Source organism: Actinia tenebrosa, unplaced genomic scaffold (assembly GCF_029948245.1).
Source record: "Actinia tenebrosa isolate PJP-AT-01 unplaced genomic scaffold, QUT_ActTen_1.0 PGA_scaffold4__44_contigs__length_22323623, whole genome shotgun sequence".
NCBI lineage: Eukaryota > Metazoa > Cnidaria > Anthozoa > Actiniaria > Actiniidae > Actinia > Actinia tenebrosa.
In genome coordinates, this window is record NW_028292581.1 from 11,500,411 (window position 1) to 11,527,081 (window position 26,671).

The window sequence follows — 26,671 nt, forward strand, 5'->3', positions numbered from 1 at the left end:
ATATTTTCCCAACGAAATCTTAGCGGCTCTTCAATAACCTACGTCACACTGAAGAAGAAATCGTTTTATCTCTGTCCTAACTTGTTTGAGTTTGAATTCCGTGTAGTGTTATTCATCACTGATTCGGCCTCATGATGGCTGGAACAAATCGGCCTATAATGGTAGAAGAAAATCATGTTTTCCCGAACGAACTGATTGCGTTGCTCCAAGACTTCATTCTAGCTGCGGTTAAAGAAGACCCAGAAGATATCATCAGCTATGCTGCCAGTTATTTTAAATCACTCCATGAAAAGAAAAGGAAGAGCAACTCCACAAACGCAGAAATAAATGAAAGTTCAACTATTCCAGAGTCGTCTACCTCAAACGGTGCACCAAGCGAAGGCGCCATTTCCAGAAATTGCATCTCTAGAAAGTGTTCATTCAGTAACCGTCTTCTGAAAAGACGAAACTCGATAGCTGCAGAACCATATGAGCCATGTGGGAGCGCTCGGTGGGAACACTCTGAAACCGTCTACCCAAAATCTTCCGAAGCTCGTCAAAGAGTAGAAGAGATAGTCAAAGAAATCTTTATTTTCAAGTCCTGTAGTTCGGAACAGTTGAGGAAAATTATTGATGCGATGTATGAACGAGAAGTATTCACTGATGAAGTGGTGATTAGACAAGGCGACCAAGGAGACAATTTCTATGTCATCGATCATGGAAAATTCGTGTTTTTATTTGAGGGGGACGGCGGGAAAGAAAAGATTGGTTCTATTGAAGCCCCTGGGAGCTTTGGAGAACTTGCATTGATGTACAACTGTCCGCGATCAGCAACTGTCAAGGCTGTTGAGAGCGGAATTGTTTGGGTTCTCGATCGGTTCACTTTTAGAAAAATCCTCGTTGATACAACAGAGATGAAGCGCAGGTATTATGAAGAACTCTTGGAGGGTGTTCCTATTTTATCTCTCTTAACCGCGTATGAAAGAATGACTTTGGCAGATGCTTTCGAAACAAGAGTATTTGAAGATAACAAGTGCATTATCAAACAAGGATCTAAAGCCGAGTGTATGTATTTTATAGAAGAAGGAGTTGTGGAGATAGTTCTCGAGACTGACGACAAGCCGAATCAAGTCATTTCTAATGCGACAAGAGGTGATTACTTCGGAGAGCTTGCTCTTGTCAATAAGATAAAGCGCAGTGCGTCTGTGTACAGTCGTGGACGGGTGGTCTGCGCAGAACTTGATGTAGATGCGTTTGAACGACTACTTGGACCCTGTAAGGATTTGATGAAAAGAAACGTCGAAAAATATGAAAATCAAAGGAAAATGCTTGGGATAAAAGAGCTGCCTCAGCGATAACCTTCAAAACCTTCAGATGTTATCGAACACTAAGATTCAATCCCTGGGCTGGTCAAATTCAGGGCAACTCACAGATTGAACCCCGAATCAACCTCTGGGCTGATCTAAATCAGGGTACGGCTACTCATAGATTGAACCTTGAATCAACCTCTGGGCTGATCTAAGTCAGGGCGCGGCTAACTCACAGATCGAACAATAAAACAACCTCTGGGTTCCAGATTGAACCCTGAAACAATTACTTTTAGGCTGATCTAAGTCAGAGCACAGCTATAACTCACAGATTGAACCCTTAAACAACCTCTGGACTGGTGTATTAAATTAAGTAAGGGCACGTGACGGCAACTAACTCGCAGGGTAAATTGAAATTTAGCGTAAAATTGATAAAGACTCCGGCTGAGTACTGAAGAAAAGTAATCCTTTTATGCACTTTGGGTCTGTCGGTCTGACAAATTGACTAGCTAGTTTAGTTTCATTAGGCCCTATTAGAAACTCACTTTTTATCAGGCTCGGCCTGTTTTTATCTTTGATCAACGATTGTCTCGTATAATACTGAATAAGCTTGATGTACGTTGTGTTGTAAACTGTAGCGCATTACTGCATGGATTAGAATTGAATTGAAGATATTTATCAAAGATAAAAAAGCCCATTAAGTAATTGCTTTCCTCTTTCTTCTTTGTAATCCATGAACAGTGCACAAATATGAATAGTTTATAATACAACTGATAGAACTCACAGTCGCTTAGCCGTTTGTCATAATGCAAGCAAATTATAGAGGAAGGAATCGAGACAAAGTATTGAGTGGTCATGCAGTATTTCAGTTATAAATAGAATATAGCCAGTGCTAATGCATAAAGTGTGAATCACAAATTGAAGATTAATTGATCATAGTTTGATATAATTGGCGTATATATTCGTAAAAAGAGACCAATACTGTAATAGGAAAATTTTTGCACCTTAATGCCCTGTAAAATATAACACCTATCACGCTTACTCTTTTTTTAGTTACTAAGCGACAGAACGAGTTTGTGCAGGTGTACTGCCGGGGGGCATTGTCAGACTAATGAAATGACAGATCCATTTAATTTATTTTAAGATTTATCAATTCTACCAAAAAATATTTACTTTATACACTCCATTAAACTCAATTAATAAAGTTTGTCGCTCTATCGGTAATGGCTTCATTTACAAAACAGTTTTCTTTTTATTCAGTACTGATTATAATTAACGCACAGAATTAAAATGTTTTTCCGTTTACATCTGTCGATAATGGACTCGAAAGCTTGGTAAATATATGTTTTTAAACTGAATCAATGTATTCAGCAATTACAATTGCAAAAAATAAAAAGATATTAGAATGTAGCTTTTCAAATGATTAAATGCCAAAATTTGTCTCGTTTTTGCTGGGCTCTTATGGACGGAAAAGAGTAATTAGCTCCGACGACAGCTGAAGGGGTGGAAAAACTTATTCGAGATTAGATATCAAAGATATGACTACTGATGAACAATAACGAGCCTTTATTTTCACTGCCTTAAGTTATTCTTAAAGCTTCGAATTTTCAGACTATTCCATAAATATATGCTCCTTTGTATATAAGAGTTTATTTTTATTTTTCGAAAACTATTTCAGACATCGATTTGGGAGATTCGGGGGATCAATACAATACACTTCCTACTACGATAATGGACTCTGAGAAAATACGATCTGATTCAATTTATTATGTTTTGTTCGTTAATCATTCCTGATTACTGATTGGCTATAAAAAAAATTAAAAGCTTGAATTGGGGGCTTAAATTTAAGCTTTCGGCGCAAGATCGAATTGAAATTAAGAGTGACGCAGCCAAAGTACACTCACCTCTTAGGGGCGGCACAGCTGCAGCGATCTCAAGCCCTTTTGTCTCAGTCTAGCCTGCCTGAGATCCGAACACAGACAGTGTTGGTTAGTCGTCGAAGCTAACCAACAGTTTGTGTTCGGATGCACGCAGGCTACTTGTCTCAGGATTAAAAAAAGATGGGGGAGGGGGTGCGAAGCAAAAACAAAATTGGAAATTGGGAAACGCTGAAGTTATGTACTGGGCCCAGATGTACGAACGGTTGATAGCGCTATCTGACGGATAAATCTTATCCAGCAGTGGAAAAAATTATTGGATTATGATACACTCAACAAAATTACTCGATTCGGATTGGCCAAGAGGAGTACAATTAAATCTAAAATTGTACTCTGCAGAGTCCCAATTAAGTTGCTCAGTTTTGTCGAGTGTATTATAAACAAAATATCGCACAATCTTCTCGTACAATTTTGAATTTATAGATACTCGTGGTGTTTTGAAAGTTCTCAAATTGAACTCGTCTAAAAGGCTCGTCCAATTTTGAAAACTTTCAAGATCACAGCTCGTACCTATGAATTCCGAATTGTACTCGAGATCGTGCGATTTCCTACACTAACAGCATAACTTTATCCATTGAATAAGGATTTATCCGTTGTATAGCGTTATAATCACCGTCAACCGTGCCCTGAACTGCAATCTCTTGTGTGCTCAGACTTCAAAACATGAAGTTCTCACAAAGTCACGGTTTCAAAATAAAACATACCGAGAGGCTTCTTGGTTTCCTTAATACCAAATAATTAAGGCCGGGACTGCACTTTAAATTATTTATTTGTCAATAAATTGTGAAGCGATTGAATAAATTGGGAACTAGTCTGCTCCGTGTCTCCAGGCAACAGATGGATTTTTATGTTGTCTGCAAAACCACTATGCTTTAGAGTGTTCGAGCCGGTCAGTCATCCAAAAGCTCTTCTCTGCGATTCCCTTTTAGCTTCATCAAAAGGTAGGTTGACAAATAATCTACCTTTAATATGCATTTAGGTAAATTATTCCTAAAATAGAAAATGCAGAATTTTGAGGTTGGTTTTTGGATAAGAAAAGAAGTGGGTGCAAAGGAAATTTCGCTCATGCTAATCGTTGTGAAAGTTCAACCTTTTTTGAGTGGAAATCTTAAATTGGAAGCGAAAGTGGTCTGCGAAAATAATAAGCAAGCTGTTTAGTTTATTTATTAGCCAATTTTACGAAAGTTTTTGCATGGATTCCAGATTTATTCCTGTCATACTTAGCGACTAGCAAGCTTTAATGTTTGATGAGTTAAATGTTTGCAAACTTGCTCGGGTATGATAATGGGAGTTAATGACAATGTATTGTCCATCAGATCCTAAGAACAAAACCTATATGATATTGGACTTTAATCTCATAAAACCATTACTTATAGACCTAGGACTAAAGAGAACTTTTTAACTAAGTCATGGATGAATGTAAATCAGTTTGGGGCGCCCGAAGAAGAAAAAATAACCAAAACAAAAAACAAAACAAAACAAAACAAACAAACAAACAAACAAACAAACAAACAAACAAACACAACAAAATCGTGCAGTAATTTTAGAATAATGCACGGCTTCGTAAAATATTACTATTTCCATCTAAGTCTTTATTTCCTTAAAAAAGATTAAAAAGGTATCCGGCCGGTTTCAGACGAGTTTTTGCAGTTTAACGTTGAGTTCTAGTAAATATTATCCCATAAATTTATATTTATATGTACAGACAGAAGTGCCGGAGTAAATGCCATGGAACATCTGTCTTTTTGCCAATTCACACACTCGAATAAGTACTTAGTCTGTGTAAAATCGGCACATGGCTTGCTAAAGATGCTCACTTCATTATCACCCAGACAACAAAAGCGTAATAATATTCTTTTTGGTTCATATTATAACAGCTCAGAGAAAAGACCGTACAGAATAAAATGGCAGACCTAACAGTCGGGCACGGGCCTGCAGTTTTTTCAGGACCTTCTGGAATAAAGCTCTTCCACTACTATAAAAAGAGAGATCCATCATTTGTCGGCCATACACGTTTCTCACAAGAAAGAACCACCAATGCCTTGTATCTTTTGCGTGGTGCACCAACCACCCCTCACCACCCCTCTAAGGAGCAATGGCTGGGATCGATCGGCTGGAATGTGTGGTCATACAATGACTGGAGACTGCTCAAGAGTAACAACCAGATCAAAATGGGCCCGTTTCGAAATGACGTAGAGATACGAACATTAAACTATTATGGCGTTCATTAATCATTTAAATTAATTTTTTTCTATTAGAAAAGTTTGATAACTTGGCGTTCATTACTGACTCACGGCACAACACATACTCAATCTCGTACGTGCTCGAGCATGCGCAGTTAAAAATAAGGGCTCTGGGTATGAGAATGAATACAGCACCATTAGCACCAATTGCCTTACTATTCTCATGAGGAAATAGAAATTTAAATAACAAAGAACATTCGCAAACCGACTAGAGTCAACAGTGACGCCATCAGGCAAACGTCCTTTTGGTCGATGTTTTCGGGGACAAACATTAGAAAAGTTACAAAACTAAGACAAACCTTATGCGTTAATACTGAGACTTAGATAGAAGTATCTCTTAATCTTCAAGAAATGACTTTATATCCTCTGCACTTTCGTTGCTGACTTTGGAATGGAGAGGCATGTGAGCCCGCGATTTTAGCCACAACCGCTGCGGACTAGTCAGTCCAGCCCAGCGAGGATAGAGGTAACACCGAAACAACGTGTGTTCATTCCGGTGTCATATCTTTACTTTCATTACTGTGTGCATTTTACTCGTTACTGGTATATATTTTGGCTCGTGTCTTTCACTCCCATAGCTAGGGTACTGATGTATCACTGTAAGACATGCCCAATGTAAATATGTAAGACGTTTTAAGTTTTTCATTTGAAATAAATATACATTCCACAATTCTATCATCATTGTATCTAATCCAGTTCTTTTCTTTATCTGAGGCCCCAGAGGCGAGGGCCTAGTGCGCAACACGTCATCTACACCAACCTTGGCGCGTACCGGGCCTTAATTGATAGTGACAAAAATGCCATGAGAAATTGGGCTACTTTCTATCCATTTGAACTCTATATGTCTGTTTCTCGCTGCGCTTTTAGCATGCTTTTGAGTTTCCATATTTTAATTGCTTCCTATTTTCTTATCAAATAAAGTGTTTGTTTGCCGGTGTTTGTGTTTGTCTGTCTGTCCTTGAGTGCCCACAGTCTTTCAGTCCAGCGGGTTCAGTACTTCTCTTCGATAGGTACTTCATGTATGGGGACACCAAATGTCCTGGAGTAGTACCTATACCATGTATGTGTAGTGCACGTATAATACCCCTAATGTCTGTGGTACCAGCAGCACCTGTAGTAGGTGTAGTACCTCTAGTAGGCGTAGTACCTGTAGTACCTATAGTAGGTGTAGTATCTGTAGTATCTGTAGTACCTGTAGTACGTGTAGTACGTGTAGTAGGTGTAGTACCTGTAGTACCTGTAGTACCTGTAGTACGTGTAGTACCTGTAGTACCTGTAGTACCTGTAGTACCTGTAGTACCTGTAGTACCTGTAGTACCTGTAGTACCTGTAGTACGTGTAGTACGTGTAGTACGTGTAGTACGTGTAGTACGTGTAGTACGTGTAGTACGTGTAGTACGTGTAGTACCTGTAGTACGTGTAGTACGTGTAGTACCTGTAGTACGTGTAGTACGTGTAGTACCTGTAGTACCTGTAGTACGTGTAGTACGTGTAGTACGTGTAGTACGTGTAGTAGGTGTAGTACCTGTAGTACCTGTAGTACCTGTAGTACCTGTAGTACCTGTAGTACGTGTAGTACCTGTAGTACCTGTAGTACGTGTAGTACCTGTAGTACCTGTAGTACGTGTAGTACCTGTAGTACGTGTAGTACCTGTAGTACCTGTAGTACCTGTAGTAGGTGTAGTACGTGTTGTAGGCGTAGTACCTGTAGTACCTGTAGTACGTGTAGTAGGTGTAGTACCTGTAGTAGGTGTAGTACCTGTAGTAGGTGTAGTACCTGTAGTACCTGTAGTACCTGTAATACCTGTAGTAGGTGTAGTAGGTGTAGTACCTGTAGTACCTGTAGTACCTGTAGTACCTGTAGTACGTGTAGTACGTGTAGTACGTGTAGTACGTGTAGTACGTGTAGTACGTGTAGTACGTGTAGTACGTGTAGTACCTGTAGTACCTGTAGTACCTGTAGTACCTGTAGTACCTGTAGTACCTGTAGTACCTGTAGTACCTGTAGTACGTGTAGTACCTGTAGTACGTGTAGTACGTGTAGTACGTGTAGTAGCTGTAGTACCTGTAGTACGTGTAGTACGTGTAGTAGGTGTAGTACCTGTAGTACCTGTAGTACCTGTAGTACCTGTAGTACCTGTAGTACGTGTAGTACCTGTAGTAGGTGTAGTACCTGTAGTAGGTGTAGTACCTGTAGTAGGTGTAGTACGTGTTGTAGGCGTAGTACCTGTAGTACGTGTAGTACCTGTAGTAGGTGTAGTACGCGTAGTACCTGTAGTACCTGTAGTACATGTAGTACGTGTAGTACCTGTAGTACTTGTAGTACCTGTAGTACCTGTAATACCTGTAGTAGGTGTAGTACCTGTAGTACCTATAGTACCTGTAGTACGTGTAGTACGTGTAGTAGGTGTAGTAGGTGTAGTACCTGTAGTACGTGTAGTACGTGTAGTAGGTGTAGTACGTGTAGTAGCTGTAGTACCTGTAGTACGTGTAGTACCTGTAGTACCTGTAGTACCTGTAATACCTGTAGTAGGTGTAGTAGGTGTAGTACCTGTAGTACCTGTAGTAGCTGTAGTAGCTGTAGTAGCTGTAGTAGCTGTAGTAGCTGTAGTACCTGTAGTAGCTGTAGTACATGTAGTACGTGTAGTACGTGTTGTAGGCGTAGTACCTGTAGTACCTGTAGTACGTGTAGTAGGTGTAGTACCTGTAGTAGGTGTAGTACGTGTAGTACGTGTAGTACGTGTAGTACCTGTAGTACCTGTAGTACCTTTAGTACCTGTAGTACCTGTAGTACCTGTAATACCTGTAGTAGGTTTAGTAGGTGTAGTACCTGTAGTACCTGTAGTAGGTGTAGTACCTGTAGTACCTGTAGTACATGTAGTACGTGTAGTACCTGTAGTACATGTAGTACGTGTAGTACCTGTAGTACCTGTAGTAGGTGTAGTACATGTAGTACCTGTAATAGGTGTAGAAGTTGTGTAACAACTGTAGTACGTGTAGTAGGTGTTGTAGGTGTAGTAGCTGTAGGTGAAGTGGAGGTAGTACCCGTAATAAATGTAGTTGTTATTGTTGTTGTACCTGTACTTTGTTGATCATTTTGATTGCATTTCGCATTTTCTCTTTCCAATTTAATTTTTACTATACTGTTGTATATGAATCTTTGACCTCCATTTAGGAAAAATATAGTTGATCACGTTAAATGAATAGTGCATTCCGCATAAACACTGACACCCTCCCTCTATCACAGAAAAAAGATCCTGTATGTGGACGTCGTTTCGACGCGCATTCTTGAGATATTATGAATTCAATTCGAAGAAGCCTTTGCGCATCATTTTCAAGCATTGAATGTCCGATGCTTTGTATTAGCATTTAATTCTGTTGTCTTTCATCAATCATGCTGTCTGACAATATTTTTTTTTGTCAAAATGAGCCTTTTTATTTCACTTTCTTCATCAGAGATGATTCTTAATTTACATTTATCGCAAAACAAGTTCCGACTTGGGCTATTGATGGCGGTCTGTACTTTGTTGTGGCTTTCTGCTTTTTTCGTCATCATCACTTTCAACAACATGATCACCATCATTATTTTTATTTTATTCATTTCTATTTTATCCTTCATGTAAACTAGTTTCATTTTAACTTTTTTTCAGTCCTGACAATCATTTGATCTAGTACTATATCATCATATTTGCATTCCAAAATAGCTTATAAACCTATTTCAAAACGGCTCTTTGATAGCATACAAGTTGACTAATCGGGTGATTTCGATTTTCACTGAGAAGGCAAATGCGGGCTTGCCGATATGTTGTAAGATTAAATACGTCCATCATGCATCCTATAAAGGTATTCCTTCACCGGTTACTTTCTTCGTAATCTTCTCTTTTTTCTGGGAATAAAGCTTTGGCTAAGACTGTCCACCAGCTTATCTGCCTCAGTCCTACCTGAAAGTGAACCGCAAAAGATATTTCAACATTTGTTTCATTACTGAAAGGTTAAATGAATTCGTTCTAAGGGAAGGAAAATAAGAGGGTGCAAACTACAAAGCATAGGAAAGTTTGGAAAATCTATATATATATTTCCTACAAAATCGTTAATATATCAATTGCCGGGTTTTTTTCTAGCTAATTTAGCTTTTCGGAAATTGAAGAACGCGTTGCAAAATGGGGCTTTTTAGGAACGCTTTTATAGCATATCCTTTGCCTTCTGACAAAGAACACTGATAGCGGAAATGATAAATGTATATATATTTCATTTCAAATGTCTTTCATTTCTTTATGCATGAAATGTCAACTGACCGACAAGCGTCCCTAAGAACAGAACAGCCCCATAATGCAACGCATTTCTAGATTCGGAAAAGCTGCTCGAAACATTTTCCAGTACCTTGACTCCTCTTATTTCCCTGGTCAGGCTTTATTGATGATTTGGCAACTACGAATACGAAAAAAACAAAAATGTAATTTCATTTCTCAGCTATCTGCTTTTTCCTATAGTCATGAAGCGCGCATAAACAGTGTTGATCCTAGAATAATATAATCAGATTTACGTGTGAAATAATGCAGTTTTTCCAGTTATGAGAAAAAGGCTATCATAAGAGAATGTTAATGAAAAGACATTTATAGACATTTGTATATTTATCTAGTGTTACTCACTATGCATTTCTTTTGCAACTTCGGTTTCTTCTTCTGCACAATTACCGTCTGCACGCTCATCGTCACCTTTTCCGTCTCTACCTTCTTCCTCGTCATACTCCTTACCCTGGACTTCTTCTTCGTCATCGACTACGTCGTCTTCCACATCCTCGTTCTTATTGCCATCTTCTTTACCGCATTCATCATCTTCAAACTCCTCGTCATTATCAGTATCACCATCGTTACTACCTTCCTCGTCAAACTCCTCACTCTCACCCTCAACTTCTTCTTCGCCATCACATTCGTTGTCTTCAATCTCTTCACCCACATCATTTTCGTCATCATATCCTACATCTTCAAACTCCTCGTTTTCGTTTCCACCTTCTCTACCACCTTCGTCGTCTTCAAACTCTTCACCCTCAACGTCTTCTTCGTCATCACATCCTACGTCTTCAAACTCCTCATCTTCGTTACCATCTTTTTTACCACCTTCGCCAACTTCAACCTTATCGTCTTCAACCAGTCCTTCGTCGCAATCATCGTCTTCAAAATCCTCATCCTTTGATTCATCACCTTCCTTCTCGTCGAACCCGGCTTCTTTTAATTTCTCGTTCCCTTCACCTTTGTCCGTTCTGGTCACTTCTTTTCCGCCACCCTTCTTTTTAGTGGAGTTTTTGTCTATATCGGTCATAGTAAAATAATTATTGCATTGATATATTATCCAGCTAAATTCAGCTAAATGGCTGAACGGGCCACAATCGATTTTGTTACTGACCTTCTTTTTTTCCTTTCTTTTCACTGTGTGCAGTAACTAAGAAAAGCGAAGAACACTATTAATAGCTAGTTCAGTTCAAACTACCAATACTCAAACTCCACGCATATTATTTCAAGAAATTTTTCTAATTTTCTAATGCGCGATTTTTTTCTCTCTCTTTAAAGTTATGCTCGATTTTTTTTTTTTTTTTTTTTTTTTTTTTTTGGTTTTTGTCCGGCCCCCCTTCGAAAATCTAATGATTCGTCCCTTAGTCAAAGATTTTTAGGGTAGACTATGACCTTGATGAGCGAGGCTCTAAGTCTTCATCTAAACTTGGATACACCTTCATCCCTGATTAAGGTTTTTAAGGTTTTTTTAAGGAGCCTCTTAAACATATAAGCAGGTAGAATTTTCTTAATTCACATTTCAAATCTAAAAACAGTTTCTATAGACCCTTCGCTATTTTCGCCAGGTGACCATCAACAGTGGGGCCTTGATATATATATATATATTGTTTTACATTGACGAATTATTTACAAAGTCAGAGATCAGTTAGAAGTGAACGTCCGGGCTCTCGAATACTATTTGGGGGTTGACGGGAAAGAAAGTTTTTTATATTCCCCCCCCCCCCCCCCCTCCCCTTCCCTCTTATAATAACGATTCGATAAAAACTTTCCACATAGTTTACTGATACAAAACATCTTACCTCTGAGCAGGTCTTTTAACAATTCGGGGGGAAGGATATCCTGGTGAATATAGGTAACCCGTACATTTCTGTTCCCCACCTTCTTTGCCTGGCTCTTACCAATTCTTTTTCTTTTAAGTAAACCACGCAGGCTAGTGCAACTGTACCTCTCGTGATTGATGTGGGTGTAAAATGATGGTTCGATTACAACGCATGGCACACCATCCGTGTGGCCTATGCTAAATACCTGTCTGAGCTGTGAATAGAAAATTGCAAGTAAGATAACTGTCATGCAAACCTGCCTGGCCCTTGCATGGTATCCTTTTGCCTCAAAAATCGGCCCGGAACTTGCTATAGCAGTAATGACATGTGCATTGTATGCATGGAACTGGAAACGTAAAGGGAAAAGCTTGCAAAACAAGAGAACAACTCCTGTGGTCCCAGTGGAAATATTTAAATCAAGTTTTACAAAACCTTCTCCTCAGGAGCCTCGCATGAAAGAGACTACCGAAAGAGATACAGCCCATTCAACTTCATCATTGCATGTTCCTTTCAGTACATCCGCAACAAGCGTGAAAAAAATCAAAACGGAAACGACGTTAAACTACATCATACAAAGAGTGCTACACCTGCAAGACTTCTGTTGTGCGATAACAACAAGATGCAAAATCAAAACATTAGATGTGATAGCATTGCTTTGGTCAAATAGTGTTACAATGAATGACCTTATTGAGAATGAGTCAAAATTAAATGAAATAGGACTTGACTTAACTGATCAACGTTGCGACAATCTGGAAAGAAATCTTTCTGGTCTTAACCTTGGACTTGATAAAGTTGCCAGGGATGGAAACTGCTTTTTCACTGCAGTCTCCAGACAGCTCAAGAAACACCTGATGCTTTACAGAGAACAATTAGAAGCACGCTGTACAATGCTTGGGATGGGTATGAGTGAGGAAGCAGATAAAGAAAAACTTAGGAAGCTGTTCGTCAAAGAAGTTTTAGAAAATATAGATTACTACAAAAATTGGATGACTAGCGATAACTATTCAAAAGAAGTTAATAAGTTCAACCAAGATGGCTATTTTGCCAGTGAAGTGGGCGACCTTTGTGCGAAGGCCACAGCCAGACTTCTACGAATCCCAATTGTTATCGTAACAGCACTTCCAACTCAGCCCACTGTGCCATTTCTACCGCAGGAATTCATCATTGCGATACCCATTTACATTGCTTACGATCATTCTGGACCTGGACACTACGACGGAACAATAGGTAGATTCAAATATTCTAACATGTCCGTCTTAGAGTGCTTTTAGTCTCACTGTTGAATAGTTAGATAAATTTATCTAAATTAGTTAACTATTTAGTTGACGTCACCTAAAGTAGAAGCGCGCCATATAACAGTCATGCTAATCCGGGGGTTTGCTTTACCAAAGAATGTGGGAAAAAGCGTCCAATCTGGTAATCATTTCCCCCTCCTCCCCCCCCCCCCCCCCCTGGATTTTGAAGCCGTTGGCACGTGATTTTTGAATTTATGTGAAGTCAGCTAAAATAGTAAAATAATTGTCTAATTTAGGTGACGTCAACTATTCAACATTGAGACTAAAAGCACTCTATTAAATAATTATAACTTATAAATGGCGTGTGTGCACGGAAGTTGGGTATTCTTTTAATTAACTTCCCTGTAAAATTACACATGTGCTGAATCATGAATACAAATAAACGCAAACAAAAGGTTTTACTTATTTGCAATATTAGATTATTGGCTTATTGGCCACATGTGATATTCCAGGTGTACTGGTACAAAGTAAGGTTTAGTTATTAGTGGAGTTCGTGAAAAATGATACTAATTGCTACACTTGTATATTTTCAGAAAGTTCAGCTTCTGATGAGCAATCCATTGCAAACGTAGTAAATGAGAAAGGATGTACATGCGGTAAAAACTCACAAAAAGAAAATAAGGTTTCGTGTGTATCAGATAACTGCCCGTGCAAAAGGAAAAAGAAATCCTGTACACGTAAGTGTCGATGCTGCAGATGTAAAAACACCCAAACAGCGGGCAAGGACGCTGTAGTAAAAGAAAGCCTTTATGAGAAAAGCTGCAGATGCGGACAAGGTAGAAAATCTAAGGGAGAGCAACCGATTCAGGAAGCGTGTAGGGATGGCAGTAGAAAGTCTAAGTGTCCTTGTGTGGCAAGCGGTATTGGATGTACAAAAATGTGTAGGTGTTTAAACTGTGCAAACATAATTCAGTCACGTGTTGCCCCTTCAACGCCTACAAAGCCAAGGAAAAGAAAGAGGGAATTAGCTTCTCCCTATAAGAGAAAAAGGGGAAAAACTTTCATGGAAAGTAAAAATGTGTCCATGAAGCCAGGGATATGGATAAACCTAGAAATATATTGTTTGATGATATGCCGTGAGGTGCTGTTGTCTCAGGATATTTCAGTAGAACCAAGCAATTTGAAATCGTTGTATAATTTTGTTGCAGGATCAAATAACATTAAGGCCATGTCTTTAACAATAAACTTGAAATCTCAAGCCCAAATTACGGCAAAATTAGCACACATCAAGAATTACCACAAAGTAATTTTCTGAAATCAAGCTCGATTTGTGTTCTAGGTGTGTTCGATGAAGCTTGAATTATCAGACGTAGTATTTCGGTTAAATATTTTCAAACTTATCAAACTATTTACTATCGAATTTGTACTGATCTAGGTAAATAAAATTTTAAAAAAGTATTGCGTTTTTCTTTGTTCTTATTTTTGCCTCTAATGTCTTTTATGACAGTTTTTGATGAAGTGTGACCCCCAAAGTTTGATGTCTCGTTTGCCAACTAGCATTTCAACGACCATCAAACAAAGAAGCAAACTCGAAAAAATACGTACTACACGTACTACATGTACTACACGTACTACACGTACTACAGGTACTACACGTACTACAGGTACTACACGTACTACAGGTACTACAGGTACTACACCTACTACAGGTACTACAGGTACTACACGTACTACAGGTACTACACGTACTACAGGTACTACAGGTACTACACGTACTACAAGTACTACAGGTACTACACCTACTACACCTACTACAGGTACTACAGGTACTACAGGTACTACAGGTGCTACATCTACTACAGGTACTACAGGTACTACAGGTACTACACGTACTACACGTACTACAGGTACTACAGGTACTACAAGTACTACAGGTACTACAGGTACTACACGTACTACAGGTACTACAGGTACTACACGTACTACACGTACTACATGTACTACAGGTACTACAGGTACTACAGGTACTACACGTACTACAAGTACTACAGGTACTACACCTACTACACCTACTACACCTACTAAAGGTACTACACGTACTACACGTACTACAGGTACTACAGGTGCTACATCTACTACAGATACTACAGGTACTACAGGTACTACAGGTACTACAGGTACTACAGGTACTACACGTACTACACGTACTACAGGTACTACAGGTACTACAGGTACTACAAGTACTACAGGTACTACAAGTACTACAGGTACTACACCTACTACAGGTACTACACCTACTACAGGTACTACACGTACTACACGTACTACAGGTACTACAGGTACTACATCTACTACAGGTACTACAGGTACTACACCTACTACAGGTACTACACGCACTACAGGTACTACAGATACTACACGTACTACACCTACTACACGTACTACACGTACTACGCGTACTACACGTACTACGCGTACTACACGTACTACGCGTACTACACGTACTACACGTACTACAGGTACTACAGGTACTACAGGTACTACAGGTACTACAGGTACTACACCTACTACAGGTACTACAGGTACTACAGGTACTACACCTACTACACCTACTACAGGTACTACAGGTACTACAGGTACTACAGCTACTACAGCTACTACACCTACTACACGTACTACACGTACTACAGGTACTACAGATACTACACGTACTACACGTACTACAGGTACTACAGGTACTACACCTACTACAGGTACTACAGGTACTACAGGTACTACACGTACTACACCTACTACACGTACTACACGTACTACACGTACTACACGTACTACACGTACTACAGGTACTACAGGTACTACAGGTACTACAGGTACTACACCTACTACAGGTACTACACCTACTACACCTACTACACGTACTACACGTACTACAGGTACTACAGGTACTACAGATACTACAGGTACTACAGGTACTACAGGTACTACAGGTACTACAGGTACTACAGGTACTACAGGTACTACACCTACTACACGTACTACAGGTACTACAGGTACTACAGGTACTACAGGTACTACAGGTACTACTGGTACTACTGGTACTACAGGTACTACTGGTACTACTGGTACTACAGACATTAGGGGTATTATACGTGCACCACACGTACATGGTATAGGTACTACTCCGGGACATTTGGTGTCCCCATACATGAAGTACCTACCTTCTCTTCCAGTATTCCTGCACGTGCTGTTCTTCTAGTCGTGTTTTCTGTGTCCAAATATCATTCTCAAATCTCCTCCAGAACACGTCTAGACCATCCTTTAGTCTTCATTAACCCTCTTCATTGTGGTTCTCCTCGTATAATTCAATAACCGGTACTTTAAAGATGGCTGCAGTCGACGATTCCTCCACGAACAAAAACGGAAGCAGTAGCGAAGAAGGCAGTTTGACTGAAGTTGAAAAGAAGATTGTCAAACAAATGGAGGTATAACCACCAAAAGCTCCCTTGAAACTCTCTTTTCCTTCAGAATTTAGTACACAAGGACTTTAAGAATAGCTGTCTTAAAAGTATGCTGTCTTTGTGCAACTACAAGCAAAGTAAACCTCTGGACTGAGGGCGAAACATAGACAACTAATGCTTCTTTTCTCCAAACTTCAGTTTTATTTTGGAAACAAAAACTATCCTCGGGATAAGTTTCTTCGACTAAAGGCTGAAGACGACGATGGCTGTATCCTTTTTTATGAAAGCACATGTTTGCCTAGTTGTTCTCGTATTATAAATGCTTTATAATTGAATTACCCAAACTTTATTTAATCTTAATTTAGTACATGCATGGGAAATGTAATATAACTTGTAATCTTATGGTGCTTGAAGTCTAATACTACAATTAATGTTATCAAAGGGTTGACTTTCTCCTTGACATATATATTTCGATACTAAGGGATAACATTTGAGTGTTTGCAAACATTTAGTCGGTTGAAGGTGAGTGTTTCATTATCTCTTTAAAAACTATTGAATTGCAGTTTAATTTGTATTCATATGATCATGATAGGCACAGGTTTTATGGCAGCCATAGCTGAAGGGCAAAACATCATAAATTTGCTCTTTGAGACCATTCGATTGCAGAGTTTCATATCCAGTGAAAGTACTGGGGGGACGGAGAAACTGTCGACCAGCATGGATAAAATGAACATCTAAATAATATTATGTATAATATCATTGAGCTTGACAAATGCAGCACAATTTTGACCGCATAAACAAAACTCGCTGGGAAAAGGAGTTATTCATGGCATAATTTTAATGATTTTCTGGTGAAACTCAGCAATGGACATCTTCTTGGGTACTGAAAATGATGCATTGTGGTCTAGCTTGGGTACTTGGGCATATTTTTTGACATATCAAGTCAATATTTCGTGGAGGGAGGAAAAACTGGAGAACTCTGAGGAAAAACCCTCAAAGCACAGGAGAGAACCAACAAACAACTCATTTTACGTATGACATTATGCTGACATATGCATTATGCCTATTAGGCAAGAATTGAACCTGGGTAGGCTTGGTGAGAGGCAAGCTCTCTCACTGCTATGCTACCTGTGCTTCCCCATCGACTAACATTAAGTATCAGTGATCATGGAGTCCCTTTTTTCACATTTTGATTTTATTATGACTTTTTAAGGCTTTGTCAGTCAATGAAGAAACCCTTGCTAACTCTGTGAAAAAATCAAAAAGCCAGTTATTAGAGGTAAGATTTAGAAATACTCTCAGTAGAGAAGTAGGGCTTCTAAGTCTTAGACATTTCTGAGAGAGATCCAACAAATTATTACACTATCTATAAACTTCTGTCATACCTTCCGCTCGTAAATGACTACTCGTTTATACTTTTGTCCCTACTTTTCAATTTTTTACTTCTTTTACTGCAAGTGGCCGGTTGTCAATTGGGATTCTGTCCTGTTACCCCCTCCTGTCATATGCTCGTCTTTTCTTCCTTTCTTTTTTTTTTCTTCTCTTTTTGTCTGCTGTACTGTTTGTAATTTCACTTAGGAATAATGTGTGAATTTTCCTTGGTGACGAAATCAATAAAATAAAATAAATAAATTTTAAATAAAAACTTTACTAACATGATACTGAGTCAAGAAATCAATTTTAGATTTCACCAATTACAGTGTTATTCTTTTATTATTGCATTTGAATAAGATTATCTGAAGAATCATCTTATTCTTTTTCTTTTAATTTTACTTTTTTTAATGAGTTATGGAGTGTATTAATTTTGTTATATGTTTTCTGTAAAAAAAACTGTATCCTGATTTTGTTTTACTCAGGTTAGTGATGATGATAAAAAAGTCAGAAGGCTGAAGTCAGTTCCTTTACCAGGAAACACAGTCGAAGAAAAACGAGATGCCAAAGCCAAGACTATTTATTGTGTAAGTATTTTCTAAAGGGTATTTTATAGTTGAAAAATTATGAAATCCATACTTGTTGTGTGCTTTTCATAAAGAAATTAGGGCACAAGTATGAGCAGAGTCAATTTTAGAGACACTTGCAGCATAGTTCAGTTATAGCAGTTGCTAAGAAAGTATAAATAAAATCAGAGAAACTGAAGAAAACAGCACAGCTGAAGCACAGCTGCTGTCCAAGGCTTAAAACAACAGCTGATCAGTTGCTGATCATGATCAAAGGCCAACTTAGTTTTAACTTACGTCTTAACAGATTTCTGGCTTAACGTTACTGGTCAAAATAACGGGTAAGGCAAAGATTTGATGGGACAAGTACCAGTTCTGGTTGGCTGTTATTTAAGCTCTGGATCAAGCCAACTAAGGTTAATCTACTCACATCAGGGGAATAGCGAGGTCTCGTTCATAGTTAGGGTGATCACCAATACACACACATACTTGTTTCATCTTTAGAGATCCTGGCATATATCAGTGCAGTACACTCACCTATTCCAGTTAATCCTAAAGTAAACTTGTGAGTGCTGGCACTGTATGAACTAAGCCCTCATATCTGAAGCAGCCTTAGTTCAGTATATTGCAGTTTTCGTATGACTGTGAAAAGTTCACGGCACGAATACGGTCGTGACACAGCAAAGGATACGCCAGACCAATCACATTGCACGAGAATTTACTCTCCATCCATTCAATCAAATACCCGGAACACGGCATGAACACAGCGCGGACACGGTCACGCCAAGATCATAGCAGTTTTAGACCAATCATATTGCACATGAAAAAAATCAGTATATTAAGATTCTAGAAAGTATCACGGCACGTCACGCTTACGGCACTGAGCTTTTCACAGTGATACGAAAACTGCACTACTATATTAATGGTTTTATGATTAATTTTACTGGAATATGCATTCTTAATAATATTTTTAATTACAGAAAGGGTTTCCCAAAGAGACAACCCTGGATGAGTTGGAAGAGTTCTTCGGTCAATTTGGAAAGGTACTGCAAGCAGTTTTGATTGGCTCAAAGGAGAGAAAAGTTTGTTTTTCAAACTGTAGTAGTGGCCATTTACTATAATGGTTATCAAAAATTATTGCTGTTTTGTTTCGTATTATCTATTGTTATATAGCTACAGATTTTGCAGATATAGCAAACACTCTCATTGGTTGAAAGATGACTAAATCTAAGTGTGTCCCGACCGGAAAATATGTTACTTATTGGTGTACTTTTTTTAATTTTGCTAGGTTGTGTACATCATGATGAGAAAGTTGTTTCAGTCCAAGGAATTTAAGGGTTCAGTCTTTGTTGAATTTTCTACTGTTGAAGAAGCAAAGAAGGTCTTGGGAACAGAAGACTTAAAGTACAAGGATCAAGAGCTCATTAAGATGCTTAAGTATGTGTCTGTCATTCACTTTTGTTTTTTATTCAATTTATTCATACATTCCTTTCCTCCCTCCTAAGTTCCCTCTTTCCCTCCCTCCCTCCCTATCTTCCTTCCTTCCTTCCTTCCTTCATTCTCTTATTCAATTTTTAGCTTCATCCAACAACAAAAAAAACCACCTCAATCTCAATTTGGACAAGCTTTCCAAAAATATCTTGTATTATAAAATACTAGAGTGCATACCTCTATAGATCCATGAAAAACGTTGTAGGAAATTGCATGATTCAGTAGACCTCAGTAGACCTTAAACCTACAAAATTTTGCACTAATTCATACAATTTTGTTAGTTAACTTTTTCAAAGAAATATGGCATGCACTCTACTCAGTATATTTTATCACATACATTGTTAGATGGTGTAGCATTGAAATTGGAAATTTTGAAAAAATATTAAATAGTTTGTTTAATTAAATGATTTTTTTCAGAGATGACTATTACAAAAAGAAAAATGATGAAAGAGCTCAACAGAAAGACCAAGAGAAGAAGAAAAAGGAGTATGAGATAAGCCATATTAAACAAGTTATCAATATCATTTGACTTTGTGATCCTGATTCATAATGATGTTGTCAACCAAAAAAACTACTATCTTACAAAGACAAAGAGAGAGAAATCAGCAGAAATTAATAATTTGGCTCCACCCGAAATTGGATTGGATTGTTTTCGTTCTACGATTTGATTGGATCTCACTGTCTAAATGGCCCTTGTTATAGTATAGTAGCACTGTAATACTGTACTTGTCTAGAGTGAAATTTTATTTTGGCTAGTGAATTTCACTAATTTAAGACCACAAATTTTGATATTAAAAACATTTTTCTTCAAAAAACCATTCAAGTCTATAACTTGAAGTATTTTGAAATGCGAAAATTGAGAAACTAGAAACCTACAATACATGTATAATGAAACTTTCTAAAATATTATCAGAGCAAGACAAAGGATAGCTTACATGCCTTATTTAACCAAATATTGTGCAGTGTTCATAGATAGTTTTTCAAACCTGTTTCGTTAAACCACTTTAAAACATGTTTAAGCCTTGGTGTGAATGGGGTATAAATCTTTATTTATAACTACATTATCTTTAGGGAAAGAGCAGAAAAGGAGAAAGAAGGTGAAAAGGAAGACGAGGTATGTATTTTATGTGAAATGCCTATTTTTCCTTTCAAAATAAAATGACCAAGATAACAACAAATTCAGGGCTAAAATAATGGCCAGTCATTGGACAATGCACAGCCAGAATAGCCCTCTTTACATTGTATCCCCTTATGCAAATTGCCCATTTAAGACCACATGACATTCCCCTGAGAATTGTTCTTTTGTGATGAGCATGTTAAAATATTTACATATGAAATAATCAACTCCCAAGAGTGGCATTACATGGTCTGAAATGTGTACAACAAACAACGAAGGTAAAGAGGTCTATTGTAACTTGTAGTCCAATCAAATCGTTGCTTTGCCAGTCATTTCGAACAGTAACTTGAGCCAGAAACCAGGTATGAATGAGCTAAAACTAATTTGGTTGTTTAACATGGCCAGCAACTGATCACCAGCCGTTATTTTTAGCCCTGGAATGAATGTACTATATAACCCTAGTGTGTCGGTCTACGGGATATTTTGTTGGTTGTCATTAGGGTTTGGGCAGCTTATTGACCATTTGTTTATGTGGTGGGAGAGTGCAGTGAAGCTGCTTTGTGGGTGCTTGAAAAAGTATAAAAGCATAGTTTATTTGTCAGGTGTAGTTGACTCATTGGTGAGACATTGGTTGCTTGTGGTTAGAAAGTTAAAAGCTGGTTTATAGGTGTGTTGTCCATTAGGTGTTACTGGTAGTATCTAGGTAAGGTTTAAATAACAGTACAATGTAGCAAACAATATATTGTTAAATATGTTCATTGTTTATTGATTATTTTTGTAGGAGGAAGTTCAATACGTCAATGGCTGTGTTCTTCACTTCAAAGGTGTTGGTGAACAGACTTCAAGAGAGGATCTCAAGGCTAGTAAAGGTTTCTTTTTCATGTTTGCACAGGGGCATAGCGAGGTCTTGATTATAGGGGGGCAATGTACCATTTTCCCACCAAATCCACAGGAGTCACACGTGAATTGATTAAATTTTGGTCCTGAGAACTTTTTTTGGGGGAGGGGGGGGAACATGCCCCCCATTCTCCCCCCTCCGTATGCTAGCTTGTTTGCTTTTAATTGTCTTGCATTCCTTTCCATCTCTACCCTAATACCTTGTCTTGTCAATGGCAGATCCAGTAGTAGTGCCATGGGTTCAATAGAACCCCTTTTTTGAGATCTTGTGAAGCCAATCATGTTCTTTACCCTCAGTAGAATGAACTTCAAATCCCCCTTTGTTAAACCGCTTATACCAGCTTTTCCTATGTGGCAGCCATTTTGGAACCCTCCTTTTTAAATTCTGGATCTGCCTCTTCTCATACATGTACCTCATCCATTTGGTACACTTAGTTCATCTGACCACTTCAAAGTCTAACAATTTGCTGATGTTATTGTGAAGGCAACAGTTTCTCCTCACTAATGTAACAGTAGGACCCTGAGTTTTGGTCCAGCCGGGGCTTGACCAATGACCTACCAGTGCCTATCAACCAACCAGTTCATTTCAATCATACTTTTTTTCCTAACAGGAACTGTTTGGTGCTCATGAAGAGATTGACTGGGTTGATTATGCACGTGGAGAAACAGAGGTATGTTTGGTTTTTTGTTTCTGTTCAGAATATCATCTGTGCACCATGCTACTTTGATCACTAATGAAATGAAGTGGGGCTTGACTATAGCACGAGTACAACTTGTTTTTCGTTTTCAGACTTTTAACCTATTAAGCAACATTTTACTCTAACTATTTGAAGTTCATGCTGCTTACAATACATTTTAAAATTCCTGTTCATTATTTTTTCTGATAAAAAATGCACGTAAAAACCCACAAATGTTTCTTAACTTCAATTTCAATTTAATATTTGTTATTTCGCCACAGGGATATGTACGGTTTACTTCAGAAGGAGCAGCCCAACGGGCTATCGATGCTATCAAGGGAGACAACGATGGCAAGATCGTTATCCGAGATACTGAGACTGAAGTTCGTGTTCTTGAAGGTCAGATATTAGACTTTCGCAATCTCGTTCTCTCGTTCGTTCGTTCGTTCGTTCGTTCATTTATTTTATTTTATTCTATTCTTTCCTATCCTATTCTATCCTATTCTAACCTATTCTATTTCATTCAATTCCATTACGTAACATGTAGATCTAGTTTATTAATTGTTGTTGTGCACTAGTTACAAGTTTATTACGAAGTTTTACAAGTATATTACGAGAAAAAAAATTACAGTCGAATAAGAAGTAAATCATCATTCCATTTTATTGTACCTTATTTTATTTTATTTTTCATAAAGGCTTTAATAGAGTCTGATGATGTAGTTCCTTTTCTCTCCTTGGCTGGGAATCTATTAGACAGAAGAGGAGGGGAGATTGATAGAATATAATGGGTAAATTTCAACTCGTTAACATTTCTTTCAGGTGATGAAGAAAAAGAGTATTTCGTCAAAGTAAAAGAGGAGAAAATTCAACGAAGACAAAAAAAGCAAGGTAACTGAAACACTTTTGGTGCTAAACTAGTTTTTATTATGCTGAAGGTAGTATAAAATACATACGCTCTCTTAGTGACTACCACCCAGTTAGCTCAGTTGGTAAGAGCGTCGATCTGTTGTGCGTGAGGGTCTTAAAAAAACTGAGGTGCTGCCTTTGTAATGATATCTGCAAATGGTTAGACCTTCAAGTCTTCTCGGATAAGGACTTAAAACCGTAGGTGACGTTGTATAAATGCGCTATATAAGAACCTATCATCATCATCATCATCATCACCATTATCATTGTCATTATTAAGTGAGATGGGGCATCAATAGACCCCTTGCATGTGACGTCAAAGCAGCTCAACTTGGAGGACAAAATGAAAGAATTTCAATCTCCTGATAGTTGGAAATCTATTGTTATGTCCTCCAAATTGAGCTGCTTTGACGTCACACGCAAGGCGCTTATGATGTAGTGTTTAATTCTCTGTTGCTCAGGGTTAGCTTCAGCTTTGCTTAACAAATACAGTGTGTACTAGTAAACGTCGATGGAATTTCAAAGTGTTTGTATTGTTGAAGTTGTGCGGTATTTTTTACTTTACATGTTGCTTTGGTATTTGTAAACCGGTCTGCAAAGTTGACAGGTAAAAAAAATTTTTTTCTTCTAATTGCGGTTTTTCTATTGTATCTAGACAGGAGAGGCGGATCGGGTAAGCGTGGTCGAGGAGGCGGACGAGGGCGAGGAAGAGGAAGAGGGCGAGGAAGAGGAAACTACAGCTGGAGAGAAAATAAGAATGACCAAGACGCGTCTGATGATAAAACCGAGAAAAAGCCTGAGGCTTCTAATAAACACATCCATTTTGACGATGAAGCTGAACCACCCGCAAAACAAGCAAAGACAGAATAAGATTATCTTAGCATTGACACACCCAACGCTGAAGTAACAAACACACGCATCAAGCACACACTAACCCTCCCACCCACGGAGAGTGGGACACGCCGAACTATATTTGACTTTAGTAGGGATGAGCATGTTTCAACTTTTTTTATTTAGTTTTAGTTTTTTATTCCAGTGCAAGATGGCACGAGTAAAGTCATCATAAAGACTTGTTTCATTTTACTCCGTCTGTAGTAGGGCTCCTTGTTGTTACTAAAGAAAAAGAGGAGCCCGAGGATGAAGGCGAAAATCTAGTAATAGACTTTACCAGAATGGCGAGTTAGTGTTATTTGGTCGATATTTAGAATATTAATTCCAGGCCAACAAAAATATCATGACTCGAAAGAGCTAATCAAATATAATAAAAGTGGAGAACCTGTTGGTCTTGAGGGATTATTTGAAATGTGACGCTAGACGTGCGAACTGCCCAGTTGCTCCCGGAGTAAATACCAAACAGTGAACATAGGCAGCAGGCAATGGCTCCATTCTAGTGGAATTGATGTGTTCATAAAAGTGCTGTATTTTATGGAGTCCAATCTCGAATTCGAGTCATTGTTTAGTGTTTACTCGAACGAATAGACCTTTCCCGAATTCGCTTGACTGACCACGAAAGAATGGTTTCAAGTCGAGGTTGAACTTGATGAACAAAAGAATAAAAGTCTCGACTTCAAACCATTGTTTCGTGGTCATCCAAGCGAATTCGTTATAGGTCTATTCGGCAAAGTTTTATTGTACGTGGCAGTACAATGTATTCATAACATTTGTCTTTCTAACTATTGTGATAGTGTGTTATTCATAATAAACGCTGATGATTGAATTAACACAAAATTCAATTCTCATTTGTTATGGAGTCCCGTTCTCAACAAGAGGTTTATTTGCGAGAAAGTGAAACACATTTAGCTTCTTTTCAAGATGGTCGCAACGAAACCCGAAGGCATTGAGCGTGTGTTGATTGATGGGATTGATTCTTTTGTTCGATCATGAAATCCTCTTTGCGCACATAGTCAAATCACCTGGTGCCGGATCATGGATAGAGTCATATAAAACCTCAAATTGACCCCTGAATTAGATTATTGACCGAATTATTAGAATATTAGTTAATACAAAAACCTGGTTTCCATATTTTGCGAGCTCAACCCTGAAATTTCGTTTTCCGCTGCCGTCAATCAAAAATGATCAGTCGGTACCTTTCATGTTCTTGACTGGTGGCAGTGAAAAAGCCAATGTCACAATAAGTCGGTTGAAATGTCTAAGTTCACAATATCGAAAACCGCAGTAAAAGAGCCACCTTAAAGTGCATATACAACTAAGCTAGATTCCAGTTGAGTTAAAAGTTTACCTTCTAGAAAAACTGGTTTTTTTTTTTTTTTGCTTTTTTTTTTTTTTTTTTTTTTTTTGAGATCATATTGATTGATTGTATTAACCAGGACCATACTTCCAGACATCGAGTGCTGAACCGTCGTATGGACTTACGGCTACGCTGGAGATTTCGGCCCCAACACCGCTATCCCGGGAGGATTTACAAACTGATCAGGAAGCTCGGCAGAAGGCTAAGGGAAAGGTTAGTCGGCCCCTAGACCATAAATGATTAAGGTGGCTCGACCCCCTCGCGCTTGACCGCTACCTTCCACTTTTGGAACGCTAGTGCATAAACGTCTTTTATCCGATTGCAAATCTTTTTTGCACATAAGTCACATAAAGATTGAATTAATATTTGATGCAGTTTTTAGTGAGATCGGACGTCATAACACGTGATTAGGATGACATATTTGTTTTCGTTTAGAAAATAATTTTAGCCTTGCAGAGCGTTCAACACTAAAATGCTTCGTACCACATAATTATATACTAGATACCTCCATTTGTGGGGATTTTTGAAAAAATCTATCTAGCTAATTATGAGATATTTGAGATTATTTAAATATAGTGCATAATCTACTTCAAAACTAAACAATGGATTTCATACGGCCGAAATTAATATTTCAGAGCTATATATTCACAAAAGTCATTGCTCATTTAGTTTTACTCTATATCTAGTTTTAAAAGGAACATTTTGAAGGTAATCGACTTATGCGATTTTGTGAAAACGTATAGTGCAGAAGACGGGGTAAACATTTGATGCGCACTTTTCATCGCAGTTTTCTAATCAACCTCACTAGATCTTCCATTATTCTAAAATTCGCTGATCATTTCTCTCAAAATTACGTCAGGATACAAATTTGAACTTAAACTAATATTACACAAAATTGCAAGACTATTGAACTCATTTAAAGCGATCTAAAGCGAACGAGAAATACAGAAAACATTTTCCCTTTCCCAACGATTTGATGCTCTGGGAATTCTATTGTTTGCTAATGATCATAACATCAAATTCTTTAGCACCATGCACAGTCTCATCTCGCTTGGCTGCTTTCCGATTTACCCCCGAAGTTTGGTAACAAGCAGTTGTTTTTTTTATTCAAACGTGGGACGTTTGTCATG

At 38.2% G+C, this 26,671-nt stretch overlaps 3 protein-coding genes and 1 pseudogene across 3 annotated transcripts; 3 read left to right on the forward strand and 1 right to left on the reverse strand.

Moving 5' to 3' along the window:
• Positions 1–136: 136 nt before the first annotated feature.
• LOC116298006 (cAMP-dependent protein kinase type II regulatory subunit pseudogene) lies at positions 137–2,459 on the forward strand (annotated as a pseudogene).
• A 6,808-nt stretch (positions 2,460–9,267) lies between these two features.
• On the reverse strand, positions 9,268–10,785 carry LOC116297999 (uncharacterized). Its single transcript, XM_031706339.2, has 3 exons — positions 10,116–10,785; positions 9,847–9,894; positions 9,268–9,407 (listed from the first exon to the last, which is right to left on the reverse strand). Exons 1-3 carry the CDS (start codon positions 10,783–10,785, stop codon positions 9,325–9,327), a joined length of 801 nt encoding a protein of 266 aa, XP_031562199.2. The 3' UTR covers positions 9,268–9,324.
• Positions 10,786–11,685: 900 nt separating this feature from the next.
• LOC148907089 (uncharacterized) lies at positions 11,686–14,170 on the forward strand. Its single transcript, XM_089036791.1, has 2 exons — positions 11,686–12,802; positions 13,404–14,170. Exons 1-2 carry the CDS (start codon positions 11,824–11,826, stop codon positions 14,123–14,125), a joined length of 1,701 nt encoding a protein of 566 aa, XP_088892917.1. The 5' UTR covers positions 11,686–11,823; the 3' UTR covers positions 14,126–14,170.
• Positions 14,171–15,999: 1,829 nt separating this feature from the next.
• Positions 16,000–24,574, forward strand: LOC116298004 (lupus La protein). The gene is made up of 14 exons (XM_031706347.2): positions 16,000–16,292; positions 16,467–16,536; positions 16,750–16,790; positions 17,482–17,547; positions 18,125–18,226; positions 19,186–19,248; positions 19,494–19,642; positions 20,114–20,182; positions 20,768–20,810; positions 21,595–21,672; positions 22,322–22,381; positions 22,669–22,786; positions 23,207–23,275; positions 23,949–24,574. The coding sequence occupies exons 1-14, from the start codon at positions 16,194–16,196 to the stop codon at positions 24,161–24,163; spliced, it is 1,242 nt and encodes a 413-aa protein (XP_031562207.1). The 5' UTR covers positions 16,000–16,193; the 3' UTR covers positions 24,164–24,574.
• Positions 24,575–26,671: the final 2,097 nt, after the last annotated feature.

Bases quoted from the DNA above. Each gene is read 5' to 3' on its own strand.
- LOC116297999 (XM_031706339.2), bottom strand. From the start codon at position 10,785: ATGACCGATATAGACAAAAACTCCACTAAAAAGAAGGGTGGCGGAAAA. The intron at 9,895-10,115 runs GTGAGTAACACT...TCGTATTCGTAG, and splicing joins AGTTGCAAAAGAAATGCATA to TTGCCAAATCATCAATAAAG. The intron at 9,408-9,846 runs GTACTGGAAAAT...GTTCACTTTCAG, and splicing joins GGGAAATAAGAGGAGTCAAG to GTAGGACTGAGGCAGATAAG.
- LOC148907089 (XM_089036791.1), top strand. From the start codon at position 11,824: ATGCAAACCTGCCTGGCCCTTGCATGGTATCCTTTTGCCTCAAAAATC. The intron at 12,803-13,403 runs GTAGATTCAAAT...GTATATTTTCAG, and splicing joins ACACTACGACGGAACAATAG to AAAGTTCAGCTTCTGATGAG.
- LOC116298004 (XM_031706347.2), top strand. From the start codon at position 16,194: ATGGCTGCAGTCGACGATTCCTCCACGAACAAAAACGGAAGCAGTAGC. The intron at 20,811-21,594 runs GTATGTATTTTA...TTATTTTTGTAG, and splicing joins AAGGTGAAAAGGAAGACGAG to GAGGAAGTTCAATACGTCAA. The intron at 22,787-23,206 runs GTCAGATATTAG...CATTTCTTTCAG, and splicing joins TGAAGTTCGTGTTCTTGAAG to GTGATGAAGAAAAAGAGTAT.